Here is a 21,300-nt window from a genome sequence, read left to right on the forward strand (position 1 = left end):
TAGCGGAAAAAAGATCGCTAACGTTCTACATAGACCTCTATTGTGAGGGGGCGAATTTTGAGGTGGATTCCGCGCTAAAATCCACCCCCTCTTGCCCCGTGTGAAATAGCCCTTACTTTGCAACGTTGGAGTCCTAGGTTCAAATCCGGCCAAGGATAACATCTGTAAAGAGGTTGTATGCTGTCCCCATGTTTGCAGGGGTTCGTCTGGGTACTCCGATGTCCTCCCTCCTGCTAGATAATTTCGGTTGTGAGCTCTACCGGGGCCAGCGAGTGACGACAATATCTTTAAAGCGCTGTGAAATGTTACCACCGTATAGACAAAGTAACAATTTTATCCGAAATTGCCTGAAGTATCCCACACTCGCACCCAAAAACCGCAGCAATTTGTACTAAAAGGTTAGCGATTTGCCGCGCACCACAAACACGTTGCAATGTCACCGTACACTCCTCTAATGTCAACTACGAGATTTAGAAAGCTTCTGTTCCGATGTGACATTTTTGTTTTACAAGCTCACTCCACATCTATTACCACCTCGTGAAATACACAAAACGTTACTGAGGCGACTCGTGAAAACTGTCTGACTAAAACGAGAGGTCAACCTGTACACCGCGCCGGGGTCAGCCAAACAGATGCTCCAGGGGCAGACAACTCACAAGACCACAGCCTGGCTCTCGCGTTTGGAGGACGGCCAGAACATTACCATTGACAGATCTCTGCAAACAAAATGGAATTCCCTCAGTAGTCGCAGCCTGCGGTATTTATATATAACCAAAGTACAAAGCATACGGCGTGGCAGCTGCTAATGTCTTACACAATACCTATTAACGGAGACCCGACAGCATGGGGATTATTAGATATTATGTGCTCCGTATACAACGTGTGACAGCAAGACTGGGGCTGAGGAGGGGGCTACACCTAGAGGAAGGTGCACGCTAATCTGCAAGGGTTACACTGTAATATGTATAGTATAGCACGGCAGCTCAGATCTACGAGATCAATAACATGGAGACGGGTAGTAGGAAATCCTGTCATTGAGGAAGGTTATATATCACAGAGCTCAGCTTCTCTCCTCTATCATATAACCCTATATATCACAGAGCTCAGCTTCTCTCCTCTATCATATAACCCTATATATCACAGAGCTCAGCTTCTCTCCTCTATCATATAACCCTATATATCACTGAGCTCAGCTTCTCTCCTCTATCATATAACCTATATATCACAGAGCTTAGCTTCTCTCCTCTATCATATAACCCTATATATCACAGAGCTTCTCTCCTCTATCATATAACCCTATATATCACTGAGCTCAGCTTCTCTCCTCTATCCTATATATCACAGAGCTCAGCTTCTCTCCTCTATCCTATAACCCTATATATCACAGAGCTCAGCTTCTCTCCTCTATCATATAACCCTATATATCACAGAACTCAGCTTCTCTCCTCCTATCCTATATATCACAGAGCTTCTCTCCTCTATCATATAACCCTATATATCACAGCGCTCAGCTTCTCTCCTCTATCATATAACCCTATATATCACAGGGCTCAGCTTCTCTCCTCTATCCTATAACCCTATATATCACAGAGCTTCTCTCCCTCTATCATATAACCCTATATATCACAGAGCTCAGCTTCTCTACTCTATCATATAACCCTATATATCACAGAGCTCAGCTTCTCTCCTCTATCATATAACCCTATATATCACAGAGCTCAGCTTCTCTCCTCTATCATATAACCCTATATATCACAGAGCTCAGCTTCTCTCCTCTATCATATAACCCTATATATCACAGAGCTCAGCTTCTCTCCTCTATCATATAACCTTATACATCACAGAGCTCAGCTTCTCTCCTCTATCATATAACCCTATATATCACTGAGCTCAGCTTCTCTCCTCTATCATATAACCTATATATCACAGAGCTTAGCTTCTCTCCTCTATCATATAACCCTATATATCACAGAGCTTCTCTCCTCTATCATATAACCCTATATATCACTGAGCTCAGCTTCTCTCCTCTATCCTATATATCACAGAGCTCAGCTTCTCTCCTCTATCCTATAACCCTATATATCACAGAGCTCAGCTTCTCTCCTCTATCATATAACCCTATATATCACAGAACTCAGCTTCTCTCCTCCTATCCTATATATCACAGAGCTTCTCTCCTCTATCATATAACCCTATATATCACAGCGCTCAGCTTCTCTCCTCTATCATATAACCCTATATATCACAGGGCTCAGCTTCTCTCCTCTATCCTATATATCACAGAGCTCAGCTTCTCTTCCTCTATCATATAACCCTATATATCACAGAGCTTCTCTCCCTCTATCATATAACCCTATATATCACAGAGCTTAGCTTCTCTCCTCTATCATATAACCCTATATATCACAGAGCTTCTCTCCCTCTATCATATAACCCTATATATCACAGAGCTCAGCTTCTCTCCTCTATCATATAACCCTATATATCACACAGCTCAGCTTCTCTCCTCTATCATATAACCCTATATATCACACAGCTCAGCTTCTCTCCTCTATCATATAACCCTATATATCACAGAGCTCAGCTTCTCTCTTCTATCATATAAGCCTATATATCACAGAGCTCAGCTTCTCTCCGCTATCATATAACCCTATATATCACAGAGCTTAGCTTCTCTCCTCTATCATATAACCCTATATATCACAGAGCTTCTCTCCTTCTATCATATAACCCTGTATATCACAGAGCTTAGCTTCTCTCCTCTGTCATATAACCCTATATATCACAGAGCTTCTCTCCCTCTATCATATAACCCTATATATCACAGAGCTCAGCTTCTCTCCTCTATCATATAACCCTATATATCACAGAGCTCAGCTTCTCTCCTCTATCATATAACCCTATATATCACAGAGCTCAGCTTCTCTCCTCTATCATATAACCCTATATATCACAGAGCTCAGCTTCTCTCCTCTATCATATAACCCTATATATCACAGAGCTCAGCTTCTCTCCTCTATCATATAATCCTATATATCACAGAGCTCAGCTTCTCTCCTCTATCCTATAACCCTATATATCACACAGCTCAGGTTTTCTGAAGCCTCTGATACTATAAGAGATAATCACAATAACCGCCTTCTATAACCAATGAGAAACAAGAATCTTAAAGGGGAAGTGGTTTATTTAGGGTTAACAAAAATACAAAAAAACAAATGAAAAGTAAAGAAACCCAAGAATGTGTTATCTGAATTATACAGCAGCTTCTGGCTCGGGCTGTGGATTCTGCGTCTCTGTGACCTGTGGGAGAGAAAATATAATTGTAAGCATACATTAGCCAGTGAAATGATAAAGTTGTAATTATATATTCACACCATGAACTATATGATCAAGCTTCCTGCCAAGGAATTTGTATGGGAGCGCGCGGGGACACAAGAGACTGATATTCAGTTAAATGTAACAGAAATTGGCACACATGGAAACGCGCCTCTTAACACCCCGGCCCGCCAGCCCAATTAGAAGAATCCTTCCTGCGGCCGCGCTCAGAATATTTCCTCTTTACATGGTAAATGATGTGCACTTCAGTACAGCGTGTCACAAACATCTCCGCAGATACAGACCCGACTTAGAATATACACAGACAACTGGCAGAAGATCACAGGCTGCGATGTACAGCAAAGAGCTGCAGAGCCAAAAGGTTGCCTCGAGATGCCACGTGGGGGCTCCGACTAATTCTCCTCACATCCCAGTAGTTTATTTGGGTTAAATTGATATAATGGGCTCTAAGACTGTATTTTGCATATATAACCTGTGAATCCGGGTCTGCAAGACACATTTGCATATAGCTTAGAAGTTGCTGTCATTACAAATACTTATGCCAGGTGACCGGGGTTTGGACCGATGTTAACCATCGAATAACAACGTGAGACAGACGGACTGCTAAGCAAGGATATGAGACAGACCTACTGCTAAGCGAGGACCTGAGACAGACCTACTGCTAAGCGAGGACCTGAGACAGACCTACCGCTAAGCAAGGACCTGAGACAGACCAACCACTAAGCAAGGACCTGAGACAGACCTACCGCTAAGTGAGGACCTGAGACAGACCAACCGCTAAGCAAGGACCTGAGACAGACCAACTGCTAAGCAAGGACGTGAGACAGACCTACTGCTAAGCAAGGACGTGAGACAGACCTACAGCTAAGCAAGGACCTGAGACAGACCTACAGCTAAGCAAGGACCTGAGACAGACCTACAGCTAAGCAAGGACCTGAGACAGACCTACAGCTAAGCAAGGACCTGAGAAAGACCTACTGCTAAGTGAGGACCTGAGAAAGACCTACAGCTAAGCGAGGACCTGAGACAGACCTACTGCTAAGCGAGGACCTGAGACAGACCTACTGCTAAGCGAGGACCTGAGACAGACCTACTGCTAAGTGAGGACCTGAGACAGACCTACAGCTAAGCGAGGACCTGAGACAGACCTACTGCTAAGCAAGGACCTGAGACAGACCTACTGCTAAGCGAGGACCTGAGACAGACCTACCGCTAAGCGAGGACCTGAGACAGACCTACTGCTAAGCGAGGACCTGAGACAGACCTACTGCTAAGCGAGGACCTGAGACAGAACTACAGCTAAGCGAGGACCTGAGACAGACCTACCGCTAAGCGAGGACCTGAGACAGACCTACTGCTAAGCGAGGACCTGAGACAGACCTACTGCTAAGCGAGGACCTGAGACAGACCTACTGCTAAGCGATGACCTGAGACAGACCTACTGCTAAGCAAGGACCTGAGACAGACCTACCGCTAAGCGAGGACCTGAGACAGACCTACTGCTAAGCGAGGACCTGAGACAGACCTACTGCTAAGCGATGACCTGAGACAGACCTACAGCTAAGCGAGGACCTGAGACAGACCTACTGCTAAGCAACTGAGACAGACCAACTGCTAAGCAAGGACCTGAGACAGACCTACAGCTAAGCGAGGACCTGAGACAGACCTACTGCTAACCGAGGACCTGAGACAGACCTACTGCTAACCGAGGACCTGAGACAAACCTACCGCTAAGCAAGGACCTGAGACAGACCAACCGCTAAGCGAGGACCTGAGACAGACCAACCGCTAAGCGAGGACCTGAGAAAGACCTACTGCTAAGCGAGGACCTGAGACAGACCTACCGCTAAGCGAGGACCTGAGACAGACCTACCGCTAAGCGAGGACCTGAGACAGACCTACCGCTAAGTGAGGACCTGAGACAGACCAACCGCTAAGCAAGGACCTGAGACAGACCAACTGCTAAGCAAGGACGTGAGACAGACCTACCGCTAAGCAAGGACCTGAGACAGACCTACAGCTAAGCAAGGACCTGAGAAAGACCTACCGCTAAGTGAGGACCTGAGACAGACCTACAGCTAAGCGAGGACCTGAGACAGACCTACTGCTAAGTGATGACCTGAGACAGACCTACAGCTAAGCGAGGACCTGAGACAGACCAACTGCTAAGCAACTGAGACAGACCAACTGCTAAGCAAGGACCTGAGACAGACCTACTGCTAAGTGATGACCTGAGACAGACCTACAGCTAAGCGAGGACCTGAGACAGACCTACTGCTAAGTGAGGACCTGAGACAGACCAACCGCTAAGCGAGGACCTGAGACAGACCTACCGCTAAGCAAGGACCTGAGACAGACCTACTGCTAAGCGAGGACCTAAGACAGACCTACTGCTAAGTGAGGACCTGAGACAGACCTACTGCTAAGCGAGGACCTGAGACAGACCTACTGCTAAGCGAGGACCTGAGACAGACCTACTGCTAAGCGAGGACCTGAGTCAGACCTACAGCTAAGCAAGGACCTGAGACAGACCAACTGCTAAGCGAGGACCTGAGTCACACCTACTGCTAAGTGAGGACCTGAGACAGACCTACTGCTACGCAAGGATCTGAGACAGACCAACCGCTAAGCAAGGACCTGAGACAGACCTACCGCTAAGCAGGGACCTGAGACAGACCTACCCCTAAGCGAGGACCTGAGACAGACCTACCCCTAAGCGAGGACCTGAGACAGACCTACTGCTAAGCGAGGACCTGAGACAGACCTACTGCTACGCAAGGATCTGAGACAGACCTACTGCTAAGCGAGGATCTGATACAGACCTACTGCTAAGCGAGGACCTGAGACAGACCTACCGCTAAGCGAGGACCTGAGACAGACCTACCGCTAAGCAAGGACCTGAGATAGACCAACCGCTAAGCGAGGACCTGAGACAGACCTACTGCTAAGCGAGGATCTGATACAGACCTACTGCTAAGCGAGGACCTGAGACAGACCTACTGCTAAGTGAGGACCTGAGACAGACCTACTGCTAAGTGAGGACCTGAGACAGACCTACCGCTAAGCAGGGACCTGAGAGAGACTTAATATTAAGCGGGGACCTGAGACAGACCTGCTGGTAAGCGAGGACCTGACAGACCTACCGCTAAGCGAGGACCTGAGACAGACCGACTGGTAAGCGAGGACCTGACAGACCTACCGCTAAGCGAGGACCTGAGACAGACCTACCGCTAAGCGAGGACCTGAGACAGACCTACTGCTAAGCGAGGACCTGAGACAGACCTACTGCTAAGCGAGGACCTGAGACAGACCTACCGCTAAGCGGGGACCTGAGAGAGATCTAACACTAAGCAGGGACCTGAGTGAGACTTAAAACTAAGCGGGGACCTGAGACAGACCTGCTGGTAAGATTCCTCTTTCCCCATGCCATGTCTGTATGATAGATGTATTTGCCCCATATTTGAAGTTCAATGTTCCTGGATCCCTTATAGGATAGTCACTTGGAATATTCTCAGCTATTTGTTTGCTCTTGTACAGTTACTCTTGGCAGAATTATCAAGCTGTAATGGATATGGGGGGGGGGGCAGACTGCTACTTATTGTTCTCGCCCACAGCTCAATGCAAAATGTGCTCAATCCAATATGGGGACATTAGCAGCAGAGAAACTTATAGGACATCATATATGGAGACTTATACAGTCGTAGAACGGACTGTCCAGGCCAGTCCTAAAGAAAAGTAGGGACTTAAACCAGACTTACTCAAGTCTGAAAATAACGTCTTTGGACACCGGCACATTTTAGTAATTCTGCCCGTCATCTATGTGATCACATAATCTAAAGTAATGGGAACGTAAATCCAATAGATGTAGAAGTGATGAAATGTAGTGGCCGCCGACTAGAAATATTAAGTGCGTTTCATAGACTAAAGCTCTGCTCCTCTCCTCCGTGAGCGCACCGCTGATGTTCCCTGACAGGTCGCTCTCGCCACAATCAATGGCTGTTTACGGTCTCTTCCTTGTCAATAGTATTTCTGCCTCCCAGCTATTGTTCCCGGACTCTTCAGTCTTAAGTGCAACTTCAATAGCCCTGAGAAAATACCAGAGCGGATCATCGAGATGGCTCAAGAAAGCCGAGACTCGAAAATCGTCATTGTCCCTCATTGACATATGTCATGCCCAGATTATAAAGAGCCTGTATTGTACCGGCACGGACGCGGCATGTGAACGGGTATTTGGCTGGTAAAGGCTTATCTAGGTCATAGCAATCCATAATATGAAGTGTCACGCAGTATCGGATGAGGCATCGAATTATTGTAATAGAGGATGTATAGCGGTGGAATAGATCGGTGTCCTGTAAAGTAGAGGTTAATAAAGTATCAAGATTCAAAAATACAAGTGGGCTGCACCCTGATAGCTTTCTGTAACATCACAACCAGTGCCGCACCTCCCATGAGGCGACCTGAAGCGAACGCTTCAGGCGGTGCTATGCCAGGGCCTCAGGGAGGGCGGCATTTTTGCTAATCTAAGCCAGTCCAGGACAAGCTGTCCTGGACTGGCTTAGCACGGAGCGGTGGTTTGGGGAGGCCACTGGAGCAGCGCTGCTCCAGCAGCCTCCCCGCACGCTCAGGCAGAGCGCAGGCAGTCTCCGGGCCTGCTCTCTGCCGGCGAACGGCGCTAAGCCCCGCCCCTCCGCTAAGCCACGCGGGGGGGGGGGGGGGGGCAGCTTTCTTCACTTCGCCTCGGGTGGCGAAAGGGGCAGGTTCACCCCTGATCACAACCCTGTTTCGATAACATGGCAGCTTCTAATCTTCTGATGGGTCACTTAAGGGTAAACGTAAGGGTCAATCTAGACACTATAAGGGCCATGTCAATCCTAAATTATATTAGTGCATTGACATTTTTGCAGTACACCATGGTTTTGTTGCAGACGCCTGAAGCATGCTACCGGGACTTACTTTGTACTTCTGACTAGCTGCTTGTGTATTGCTGATGGGATGTTAGTCAGGGCAAGTAAGCAGCTTTCCAGATTTCACTTCTTCTGTGTCAGGGATCTTTTTAGCTGTATCATAGCCTGGATTTGCAGATCATTGTTCCTGGATCTCCTATATTAGGGCCACTTGAGCTTTTCTCAGCTAGTTATTGTCCTATTTTACAGTTACTCCTGGCAGAATTACATGTAAAGGAACCAACAGTAGTACTAATGGATGCATTGAGCATGTCCCCTGCCTCAGACAGAAATGTAAAATGTGCTGCAGCCATATTGGCAGAAGAAAACTGGTAGGACTTGATGTATGAAGGCTTGTATGGTCATAAAACAGACAGCTCAGCAAGATCTTGCAGATATTTCAACTTATGATCATATCTCAGGTACCCTTTAAAGGGAGTCTTCATCTTCCTCAACTTTATTCAAGCTGCCACCATAGTAATGTAGGTGCTGTGACATTCTTACATATCATACCTCCATTAGGATTCACAGTACCATGGATGCCGAAAAAATAGGCGTTTTCTTCATTATGCAAATTAGGTATAGGAAGCACAGGGGCTGTTCCCAGAGATGCCTGAGCTCAGCCTTCTCTCTTGAAAACACACCCCTGTACAGCTTTGTTCCACCCCTTGGCTATTGGGGAACAATAGTTTCAGTGCTGTGACGTCATCATCTGATCTGTGAAGTCTCGTGCATGTGCCGTATGCGCCACGAAGTCTAGCACTTGCATAGCCGCATATCCCCAATACTGTAAGTGTGTATTGCGCATGCGCAAGACTTCACAGGCTTGGGGCACGTCATCATCTGATCTGTGAAGTCTCGTGCATGTAGCGCATGCGCCACGAAGTCTAGCACATGCATAGTCATGTACACCGAATACCATAAGTGTGTACTGCGCATGCGCAAGACTTCACAGCCTTAGGGCACGTCATCATCTGATCTGTGAAGTCTTGTGCATGTAGCGCATGCGCCACGAAGTCTAGTACATGCATAGTCATGTACACCGAATACCATAAACGTGCATACCATATCATGGTACTGCGCATGCGCAAGACTTCACAGCCTTAAGGAACGTCATCATCTGATCTGTGAAGTCTCGTGCATGTACTGCATGCGCCACGAAGTCTAGCGCATGCATAACCACATACCCCGAATGCTACAAGTGTATATTGCGCATGCGCAAGACTTCACAGGCTTAGAGCAGGTGATAGACACCCTGTATTACAACTCCAAAGGAAATAAGAGAGGAACGGTACATGCAGAGTTCAAGACAAAAAAAATGTTTCAACCCTGTTATTTCATGGGGAAGGTATTTGTTAAACCAGACATGTCAGGAGAGGCGAAAGGTCGCCTTTACAACAGCACTTAAAGTGACCCCTTCATATATCCAGCTACTTTGTTAGTGGCACCGATACACAGCAGCAGAGATCCCAGCAATATATGTGAGTAATATCAGAGCGATATAGGTGATGGGTACAATACAAATGTCTCTAATATCAAAGGGGAGAAAATTAAAGCAGGATTTTGTGGCTGGGAATAAACGTCTCCTACATTTCAGATCCTGTTATTTTTGGTAGCAGAAGAGATTTTATATGTCACTTTACTACGAACTGTCTCATTTTACATGCCAGGGGCAATAAACGGGAGGAATTATTCCACTGCAGTCTGCACTGCCTATAACAAAACGCACTAAAAAGCCGTGCAATCCGGTGGGCCAGTTTACGGCCGCTCTTTTTTATCCATCTAATTTCTCTCTACGGTAGTTTATTTCATTAGAGCGTTTCATTAATCCTGGCACAACAAACATGTCACAGGGTCACAAGGATTTCATTGCCAGTTGCGTCATCTTACCGGTTTCTCAGCTCTGGCTCGTAATTTATTCCACACGGTGTGATGAGCCTGAGGCAAAAAGGCGACAATTAGTTACGGTATTATCAATTCCGAAAAACACAATATCAACACTAAATCTTTCACGCAGACTTGACCTGTTATACCTTTGTGTTAGGCTTTTCAAAAGTTACAATGGCTAGGGTCAATGGACATGACAGAACGCATAGGTAGTCCATGTGCTGCCATATTCTGCCCTACGGCGGGCGGAGAGACGATGGGACAAATTTAAGAACAAAATTAAAACCACCTAATTTACTGAAAGCGCCGGCGCAACTCTTCCCTGATGATTCCGTCTCATTCCTGGTCCACAGAGTGACTACCTTCCTCATTCCTAGTCACAAGCATGACCAGCATTGTTCTCCTTTTCATTCCTGCTCCTCAGCATGAATGTCTCATTCCTTGCCCACAGCATGGTCTCCTCTCTCATTCTTGGCCCACACTAAGTTTCCTCTTCTCATTCCCAATTCCCTAGACATCTTCCCTCTCCATTACTAGTCGCCAGCAAGGTTTCCCCTTTTATTCCTGTAGAAAGATGACCAGAAACGGGAAGACACCGCGCTTTCTACGAACGTTTAAATTCACACACAATTTTTATTTCGAAAACATCAACACAGATGTACACTCCAGCTTCAATGCGCTTGTGCCAGGGGTCCAGGACATGCGCACTGAAGCCAAGGTGTACACCACTGAAGAAATGCACCAGTGCGATAAGTGAATACACAGATAGATTCTGTTATAAGAGGGTGATGTGGGACACTGTATCTCTAGTCCATAAGGACCTGTGGATGGTTTAGTGTCCCAAATCACCCTGACAGGTTCCCTTTAATCTGCTGTGATGGTCCACTGAGGAACTAGAAGAACAGAGTAAACAATATAGACAGTCTGTCTAATAACGGACAACACTAAATCACCGAATCCCACTGACTATAATGGAGTCTATAGGGCAGACCTGGGCAATGTACGGCCACATCCGGCCCTCTGACTGGTTCTGTCTGTCCCGCAATAGCTTGTTGGATAAAAGTAGGAAAAGTAGAGGGGCCACACGGTGGCTCAGTGGTTAGCACTGCAGCCTTGCAGTGCTGGAGTCCTAGGTTCAAATCCCGCCAAAGGCAAAAAACCATCTGCAAGGAGTTTGTATGTTCTCCCCATGTTTGCTTGGATTTCCATCCCATACTCCAAAGATAAAAATGTACATTGTGAACCTTATGTGGAGCTCACAATCTACATAAGAAAAAAAAAAGTACGAGAAGTAGATGCCGAATGGTAAGTTTACTAAAGGACCTGTGATTACATCATCACAGGTCCTTTAGCTCAACTAGGATAGGCTAAGACTCATTATTGGGCGGAGCCACACAGGACAGTGTGGTTGCCGTTACACAGAAAGAGCAAACTGCTGGGAATGGAGACTGATGGAAGGTAAGGAGAGAAGAGACAGCATGTGTGAGCAAGAGGAGGGAACTGGGGGAAGATGTAGGGGGCAGTTAAACTGAAGGCAGATGGAGGGGGGAAAATCAACTGGGGAGCAGATGGAGGGGGACATTAAAACTGGGGCAACTGGAGAAGCATATTAAACCGTGCGGGGTAGCTGGAGGGGGACATATCTGCCTCTATTTGCCCCCCAGTTAACTACCCCCACTGTTTAATGTCCCCTCTAGTTTCTGCTAGTTTAAACTGGGGCACCAGGAGAGGGACTTAATACTGTGAGACATTTGGAGAAAAACGTTATAATGTGGGGTGTATAATGTTAGGGTGACTGTAGGAGGATTATAGTTTGTGGGAAGACATGTAAAAATGATTGAGAATGGGCGGAGTCAACAAAGAAGTGGGTGGGGCTAAATTTGCCACGGCGCACACAGCCCTCTAGAACAGTTTCAATTTCTCATGCGGCCCCATGGGAAAATGAATTGCCCACCCCTGCTATAGGCTGTTATTTTTTCATTGGCACCATTGGATGAATAATTTGGGTCTTCCGGAGTATTTTGGCTGCAATTTTCAATGGGCTCAGACGTGAACATAGCCTCAAATGTGCGTATGTCTTGCCAGTGATATCATAATTTCCGTTTGGGTCACATGGCGCAGATCATATTTACTTCATTCATCCACTTGCAGTATATTTTTTTCAAGAAGACCGCACACAGTTCTCATCTGCGCTCCGCACCAAAACAACCCTCCCCTCCCTCCACAACACATTGCCAGCTCAGCGTGATCCTACAAAGGACGCCGAACACAATCGCCTCTCGCACTCCATATATGATTTAATAATTCACAACCTCTTGTATCTTATTAACCAAAGAAAAGGGGGAAAAAAAGAAGAAAAACAAGTGCGCTATTATAGATCCAATTCTTATTTAACACTCGGCGAGAACAAAGACGCAAAAGGCGGACCACTCGGGGTTATCTGAAGGGCTCGTAAACAAATGTCCCTTGTAATTACGCCGATACAAAGGGCGACGGCGCGCTCTACCATTCACATAATACCGGGCTGATTAGGAGTAGGATTAAACAGCGAGGCCGCAAAAATAAAAACAAAAACATATAAGAAAGAACAAAAAAAAAAAAAAAGACAGAAAAAAAGTCAAATGAAATATGACAAACCGTAACGTGCACATTCTTTATGAAGGAGGAACATTTACAACCGCCATCTCTGTCCAAGTAAACAACTCCCACCTACGCCTACCTACGGCACTTCTCGCTCTACAGTTTGTGCTGTTTTTACCATTATTTATTCGGCGTAAGAAGTTACGGTAGGATGAGGATGCTACAGAAAACGGCATGGCTACCCTCTTCATTCCTAGTCACAAACATGGCTCCCACTTTCATTCCTGCTCCCCAGCATCCCCTCTCATTCCCCACCAACAGTATGGCTGCATTATTCTTTCCTGCACCCCAACATGATTTCTTCTCTTATTCCTGGTCACTAGCATGGCTCCCCCTTTCATATCTGTGCCCCCACATGGCCAACCTCATCATTCCTGGTCACAAGCATGCCCCTGCTTTCATTCCTGCTGCCCAGCATGACTCGCCCACTCATACCTGCTCCTCAAGCATGGATTTCCCTTTCATTCATGGATCCCAGCATGATTCCCTGTCTCATTCCTGGTCCATAGAGTGACTACCCTCCTCATCCCTAGTCACAAGCATGACCAGCATTGTTCTCCTTTTCATTCTTGCTCCCCAGCATGAATGTCTCATTCCTTGTCCACAGCATGGTCTCCTCTCTCATTCTTGGTCCACAGTAAGTTTCTTCCTCTCATTCCCAATTCCCTAGACCTCTACCCTCTCTATTCCTAGTCACAAGCATGACCAGCATTGTTCTCCTTTTCATTCCTGCTCCCCAGCATGAATGTCTCATTCCTTGCCCACAGCATGGTCTCCTCTCTCATTCTTGGCCCACACTAAGTTTCTTCCTCTCATTCCCAATTCCCTAGACCTCTTCCCTCTCCATTCCTAGTCCCAGCAAGGTTTCCCCTTTTAGTCCTATAGAAAGACGACCAGAAACGGGAAGACACGCGCTTGCTCCGAACGTTTAAATACACATGAAATTTTTATTCTGAAAACATCAACACACGACACGACGCTTTGCAAGTGTTTTGGGGTGCTCCCCCTTTCTCAAGTGTAATATAACTACACCAGAGTATCCTTACAGATGTTTTTATGGGCCTCTGGATGGACAGCTACACACAGGAGGGCTCCTTCCAGAGGCCGAGAAAAACTTCTGTAGGGATACTCTAGTGTCGTTACAGTGCACTTACGAAAGGGGGAGCATCCCAAATCGCTTGAGAGGCATTGTGTGTTGATGTTTTTGAAATAAAAATTGCGTGTGAATTTAAACATTCGGAGTAAATGCGGTGTCTTCCTGTTTCTGGTCGTCCTTCTACTGTATTACCATCCCACATTGGGGACCCCTGCGTCTATAGCATCTGTTTCCTATACCATCCAAGTTGTCACACACTCTGGTAAACCATCTGAGTTGATAACAGATGGTGGCTCGGTGCCGCATCTTTGGTTGTACCCTACATTCATATTTCCTCCGCACACTCAGCTCTGCTACATTCACCTTACCCTACATATTTAGCACTCCTACCTTCATGTTCTTCCTCAGCAGGCAGCCTTGGAGAGTTTCCATACAGGGGGCTATTGCACAAACTCAACCTCTACATGTGACTGCAAGTTACCGTCATTTAGTATTGCTGGCAGATTGTTGCAGTCTATGGAAGAAATTTCTCAACTTGGATCACAACCCGGTGGAGATCGCGACCCACAGATTGGGAAACACAACGGATTGTACATGTATAATTTCATTGGTAAATAAAGTATCATGCTGTATGTTTCTTACCTTCAAGTGTTTGGGCAAGGAGAGACCCTGGAAGCGTCTGACGTATTCTGAGGAGAGGGTGGACAGGAGGTGGTGTGCGGTCACCTCATACTGCAAACAGAAGCCTGTTCTGGGGATATGGGGACCTTCAGTGAGATCCACAAACTCACCAAATCTGGAACATGACATGGATGTAGGATTAGTCCCTGGCACAGTTTTAGGGAAATGCATGGCACTTTGCCTGGTGAACCATAAATGGGACATGGAACATTTAGATGGCCTCTTCAGTCAGCTGTTTAATAGGATTCAGACTAGAGGGGCGATATATACAGGGTGCAGCTTTAAACCCGTATTTACTACACATACTTACAAATAAAGGAAATCTTTCAGGTCAATTTGGGACACTAAACCACCCCCAGGTCACCCTATTTTAAAGAGGACCTTTCACCGATTTGAGCACAGGCAGTTCTATATACTGCTGGAAGGATGACAGTGCGCTGAATTCAGTGCACTGTTGCCTTTCCCGATCTGTGCCCCGGGTAAAGCGCTATCGGTCCCATTACCGTAGCTCTTCACAGTCAGAAGGGCGTTCCTGACACTCTGTCAGGTACATCCTTCTGCACAGCAGCGCCTCTCACACTGTACTATGGAGCGGGGAGGAACACCTCCTCCCCGCTCACACTGTACAGCGCGATAGACACTGCTGCGCAGAAGGACGTACCTGACAGAGTTTCATTAACGCCCTTCCGACTGTGAAAAGCTACGGTACCGGGAATGATAGCTCTTCACCTGGGGCACAGATCGGGTCTGAACATATGCGATGGTATCTGATGGCTTGGCTGTACACAATAGAGTTCTTTATGTGTTTTGGATGAAAGCTATCCCATCTTAGGTAGGTAGGGCAGTCAATCGGTTTCCGATACAGTGATGTCTCAATTTTGTTGTCCTGTATCTTGATGACTGTGTCTAGGAAGTTTATTTCAGAGAAGGAGTGATTGAGCGTCAGGTTGATGGTGGGATGGAACTGGTTACCATCGCATATGTTCAGACCCGGTGGACAGAGACAAGCACATTGTGGGCCTCAAAAACACATTCTTGAGGCAGGGTTACCATCCAAGAACAGTTGAAAACCAAATCACCAGAGCCACCAGAATACCAAGATCGGAGTTATTAAAATACAACACCAAACAGGAGAACACTCGGGTGCCCCTGGTTGTCACATATAACCCCCACCTGGAAATGCTTAGAGGAATTACACGCAAATTACATCCACTACTGCAAAAAGACCACCGTCTAAAATCCATATTTCCAGACCCCCTCTCCTGTGCTACAGACAGCCACCAAACCTCAGGAATATGGTTATTAGCAGCTCTCTGTCACCTCCAACTAACAAAGGAACATTTCCATGTGGAAATAAGAGGTGCAAAACCTGCCCCCACATACTGACCACTGACAGGATAGAGACACCAAACTCTGATCGACACTACAAGATCCCAGGTAACTTCACCTGCAGCACACCTAATGTAGCATATTTGATATTGTGTACTAAGTGTCCTAGGGGCCTGTATGTAGGTGAGACAGGACAGTCACTTAGGATGAGGATGAACTCACACAGACATACGATTAGAGAACAGAGACTGGACCTCCCTGTGCCAAAACACTTCTGCAATGAAAATCATAACATGACCCAGGATATGAAGATCCTGGTACTAAGGGGGAATTTCAAGAGCAGAAAAGATCGCCCCATATGGGAGATTAAACTCATGACGACCTTTAACACACTTCAGAGGGGATTAAACCAGGCCCAGGGTTTTATGACGTTTTACAACCACTAGACACCACGTCACTGATCAAAGAAGCCATAAACCCAGAGAACTTCCCTGTGAACTGATATATATGTTTTCATTGTTTATTTACATGTTCTGTTCTCCATCTATTTTGCATCTAACACTCCATTTCTCTGTATATATATATATATGCCTACCTTCAGAAATTGTGTTATACCATCCTGATGAAGGGACCTTTATAGTAGTCCCGAAAGCTCGATGTTATCAAAAAACTTTTTAAGTTAGCCATTAAAAAAGGTATCAACTACTGAGGACTTCTCTCAAAAAATTTCTTTCATTTCATATCCACTGGCTAACACGGTACAAGGACATATTTTTTCTTATTACACATGTAAGATTTAGGCCCTGTACACACCCACCTGTGTAACGTCACTTTTCCCTGGGGGTGCTGTGCTGCCTTTTCTTCCAGCATCAGTAACTTGTACCTGCGGAAACAAAAAATCAGTGGAATTAACTATGGGGAACAAAACCATACAAAAGAAAAGTTAATTAAAATGAAATTTATAATAATAATAATAATAATAATAATATTATTATAATAGCAGCTGATGTGGCTGCCAGAAGCTGTATATAAAGTATACGGCCATAAGCAGCTCCTTCTACTCAAGTGAAAGAGTGTGGCTGCAGTTCCTGGCTTCACCACTGCAACGTAGGGAGCGCTGCACACATTGTATAGTTTCTGTTCTGTACAGTGTAGTGGTGATGCCTGAACTACAGTCCAGTAGCTTCCGACCGTATACCTGGTGTATGGCTTCTAGCACCGATAGGGTCCGGGTCCAGGTGTCAGATCCCAACTAATCTGATACGGATCATTAATAGTGCCGTATCCTATTAGTCACCTTTCTAGAAAGGGTGCAATTTAGTTAACACTATATATCAAAATAGACTAGGTAGCCCCCTGTTTGTATAATACGGTAGTGCAATAGGCTGAGGAGAAACTTTCAGGCAAGGGATAAAAACACAGTAGCAGAAGTGATGACTTTTGTGTAAGTACGCAGCAGGGGGCGCAGCTGGTGCTAGATTCTCCATAGTCACTGAACCCTCCTATTTGTCATATTTTGTAGGATAATGCTCTCTCCCCATTACTGTACACCTCCGGGGTCATGTAAATACAGACAAATAAGATAAAGCACGTTGGCCATCTCTATGTTGATGTGAGCCATATGCTAAACGTTGCGGCTGACAGAGCGCTATCTCCAGGAGTAAAGATGTGAGATAGTAATAACATAACCAGCTGTTGCGATCCCTCCTATCCCTGCACAGGTTGAGTATTTCTACAGTAATGGTCATGTGTGACAAGGCTCCTCGCATAGTATAATCCTGATAATCCGCCATACATGCCCCATAAGTGGTGTCTGGGGGGTAATTTATCTTCATTGTCTTCAATGGTTAGAGCAGATGATCAGATGAGCGTGGCGGTGCTACATACACACCTACCGCCATAGCAGGACGCAGCCTGACAGACGTGCAATGGACATAGGACAAGGAGATTAAGGCTCACGTGACCCACGTGTGAGAAACCACATTGGGGAAATTTTGCGGCGGCTTTTGCAGCTGTTTTGGAGCCAAAGCCGGGAATGGATTGAGCTTCAAAATCCGCTTCAAAATCCAGCTCAAAAAACAGACTCCCATTGAATTCAATGGGTTCCTTTATTCGCGAGCGGTTTGTTCCTGCTCGTGGGAAAATTAAACGACATGCCCTTTCTTCAGGCGGATTATCTCATTCATTTGGGCCTAATCCGGAGCGGAATGCCACGACTCTTCCCCCGTCTTCTTTCAGCGATGGCTTGTAACTTCTAGGCCTCGGTTACAAGCCATCGCCGGAAGAAGAAGCTGAAGATGACGCTGCTGAAGAAGAGAGAGGCAGTGCTGGAGAGAGTTCTCTCGCAGCATTGGGGCCGCCCCCAGTGCTGTCTGAGCGCTGGGGCCCGCCCCCAGTGCTGCAAAAGAACTCATTTACATACCGACAAGAACCGGGATTGTAGGCGAACAGCGGCGCGGAGAAGACGACGAAAGGTAGGAGACGAATAGCCTTTCTTAAGGCTATTCCGACGTGGTACCTACAAAAAATTGTGTCTGACTGATAGGATCTCTTTAATGCATATATATGCCTACACTGTATATACCGTATATACTCAAGTATAAGCCGACCCGAATATAAGCCGAGGCTCCTAATTTTGCCGCAAAAAATTGGGAAAACTTATTGACTCGAGTATAAGCAGAGGGGGGGAAATGCAGCAGCTACTGGAAAATTTCCAATATTTAAACGGTACGAGTTTTTGGGTGCAGTAGGTGCTGGGGAAGGGGAGGGGGTGTTTTGGTTGTCTGTCTGCCCCTTCCCTGAGCCTGAGGACTGAGTTTCTTCCCCCACTTGGAATTCAGCCTGGCTGACTATAGGGGATCTGCAGTGCTCCTATTAACCCCTTCCCGACAGAACAGGAGCACTGCAGATCCCCTATATTCAGTAGACCGGGCACTGTCAGACACAGGGATACCTAATGTGTATGTGTGTCACAGTCATTCTCTACTTTTATATGTATTCTAGGGAAAGGAGGGATTTACAAATTATATTTATTTTGTTTTTTTATTTAATTTATCAAAGCTTTTTTTTCACTATTTTGTGGGAGATTCTATACTATATTCGAGTATAAGCCGAGGGGGGCTTTTTCAGCAGAAAAACTGTGCTGAAAAACTCGGCTTATACTCGAGTATATACAGTATACACTTACTCTTATAGGATAGGGTTAATCCGTTTTTCCCCTTCCCCATGACATGTGAGCTCCGGGGCCTCCATTCATGCCGAGTTGCACTTGACACGCGTTGACCATGGACCTGACATGTACGACTAAGCCAGGCACATCCAAACCAATGCAGATCAGCGGGGTGCGGCTGACAGCTTCCCTTATTCAGGCTGTATTCACATGCAGTTACATTTCAGAAACAGTTCCTCGGTTTAACCCTATTTTGGCCATATACATAAGATGTCCATCAGCCGTCCTGCTTATTGGTTGGATTCAGCCAAACGTTTCATGTGTATGGGGCTATTCGCCTATTCCTAAGAGCAGATGTTGGGGGAAACAAGGATCCTTTTGTTCTCAGGGTAATGTGTCACCAGCGTCTCCTCTCTACCCTGCATGCTCGGCCAAGCCAAGTGTTCATTTGGCTAGAAGAGTCATTTGGCTAGAAGTGCATGCACAATGGCCGCCCATATACTTTAGACCGCTGTTGGCTGTGAGTTACTGACGCTTTTCGACTATTAACATATTAAAGGGGTCTTGCGGGACTTCAGTATATATTACTGTGTTTTCTGCACGACTTACCAAGCACAGCGCCCTACCTCGTATAGTGGCTGTGACTGGTATTGCAGCTCAGCTCCATTGATTTGTACAGGGCAGAGCTGCAGCAAGGCCACGTGACTAATGGACGTCATGTCACCGCCTGAGAAGTGGAAATGGAGCTCATCCAAATAGGGTGAGGTTTCCAGGTTTTGGACTTTATTAATCAAATATCAATAATCTATCCTGAAGACAGGTCATGAACGTCACAGCCCCCGCTATAACACAATGGGATATTAAAGCCAACACTGACAGAAGAATGAAAAATTATGTTTGACCAGGAAAATGATGAAAAATCATTTTATTCCAAAAAAACGCCGGAAAATGTATTCAGAAGACGAACCTAAATCAGACCTAGCGTCAAGCTGTGTAAGAGACTATTGATTTGAGGAAGGCTCAGGGCTCGAACAGTCTACAATCCAGCATGGAAATCCACCGTATTATAAGATTTGCAAATCTGGGAAGCAATGACAGAACTATTTTTCTGCATTAGTCTCACAGGAAGTCTATAATTCTCTCCGTTCTACACGGCGCCGCCGCGGTCACACATACGCCTGCCCTTATTAACCCAATCTGAATCTGTCCTCACACCAGTATCACATACGCAGCACAATTCTGTTGTCTCGGCATCCCTTGACCCATAGACATGGCAGATATGAAGATTTTCTAGGCGACTATATAGGATTTGTTATGGAAAGTGAACCATTTATGGAGGACCAGGAACAAACCAGAAGAGTCCGTCTCCCAATGAAAGGAATCGGAGGCGGATTCCGCTGTGTGGACTTCAGTTTGAGCTGCAAACCCTAATGTGGCAACCGCCCCTATACATGGCATAAAGCTTAAAAGCATAACCTCCAATTCTGGCTCCTGAGTAAGGACAAAGACTGCGGAGGCTTGTGATTGGACCACAGTGGTCACGGGGCATCGTGAGCTTTGCATGATGTGATGCCACATGACCGCTCCCCTCCCCTCCTGATAATACTCATCTATGGATGAGCACTGTGAGCAGAGGGAGGGGACGTTACTCCCCGCTCACACTGTACAGCACTATTGGCGCTGCTGCACAGAAGGACGTTCCTGACAGACTGTCAGGAACGCCCTTCTGACTGTGAAAAGCTACGGTACCGGTACCGATAGCTCTTCACCGGGGGAACAGATCGGTATATAACACCGCATGTCCCCAAACTCATGAAAGGTCCTCTTTAAACTTTTTGAATTCCTAAACTGCAACACTTCTGTATACTTGTCTATCCTGCCTGTCAGTGTAACTTTGGCAGGGCCTAATAGGTGTGCTAGGCTGGCAGATCTGGGATCTTCATGACATCCCTCTGGCACTCCACGTCTGTGTTGCTGGTTGCCAGCGATGTAACACAGGGGGCCTTATTCCTACTGACCAACCATTGCAACCTGTAAGGTGTTGAACAGCCAACATCAGCGTTCCCTCCTATCCCCACAGTTGCGGTAGGGGCCTGCCTGTGCAGATCAGTCGCGGTCCTGCCGCTGCTTTTGTATGTACTGTGGGATCTACATATTAGGCACAGCAATCCCCGCTCATAATGGATATAATACAGATGTAGCCTTTTGTACCGCACTAA

General features: G+C 46.2%; 1 protein-coding gene across 1 annotated transcript in view; it reads right to left on the reverse strand.

Annotated features, from left to right (window-relative positions):
- Positions 1–3,166: 3,166 nt before the first annotated feature.
- MRPL39 (mitochondrial ribosomal protein L39) overlaps positions 3,167–21,300 on the reverse strand; it is a 77,113-nt gene continuing 58,979 nt past the window's right edge. The window contains exons 7-10 of the mRNA XM_075263493.1: positions 16,730–16,795; positions 14,545–14,698; positions 10,170–10,217; positions 3,167–3,300 (exon numbers count right to left, since the gene is read on the reverse strand). Of these exons, the coding sequence (XP_075119594.1) occupies positions 3,253–3,300; positions 10,170–10,217; positions 14,545–14,698; positions 16,730–16,795 (316 nt within the window). The 3' untranslated portion in view covers positions 3,167–3,252. The remainder of the gene's footprint in view (positions 3,301–10,169; positions 10,218–14,544; positions 14,699–16,729; positions 16,796–21,300) is intronic.

The sequence above is a fragment of the Leptodactylus fuscus genome, chromosome 2, assembly GCF_031893055.1.
Source record: "Leptodactylus fuscus isolate aLepFus1 chromosome 2, aLepFus1.hap2, whole genome shotgun sequence".
NCBI lineage: Eukaryota > Metazoa > Chordata > Amphibia > Anura > Leptodactylidae > Leptodactylus > Leptodactylus fuscus.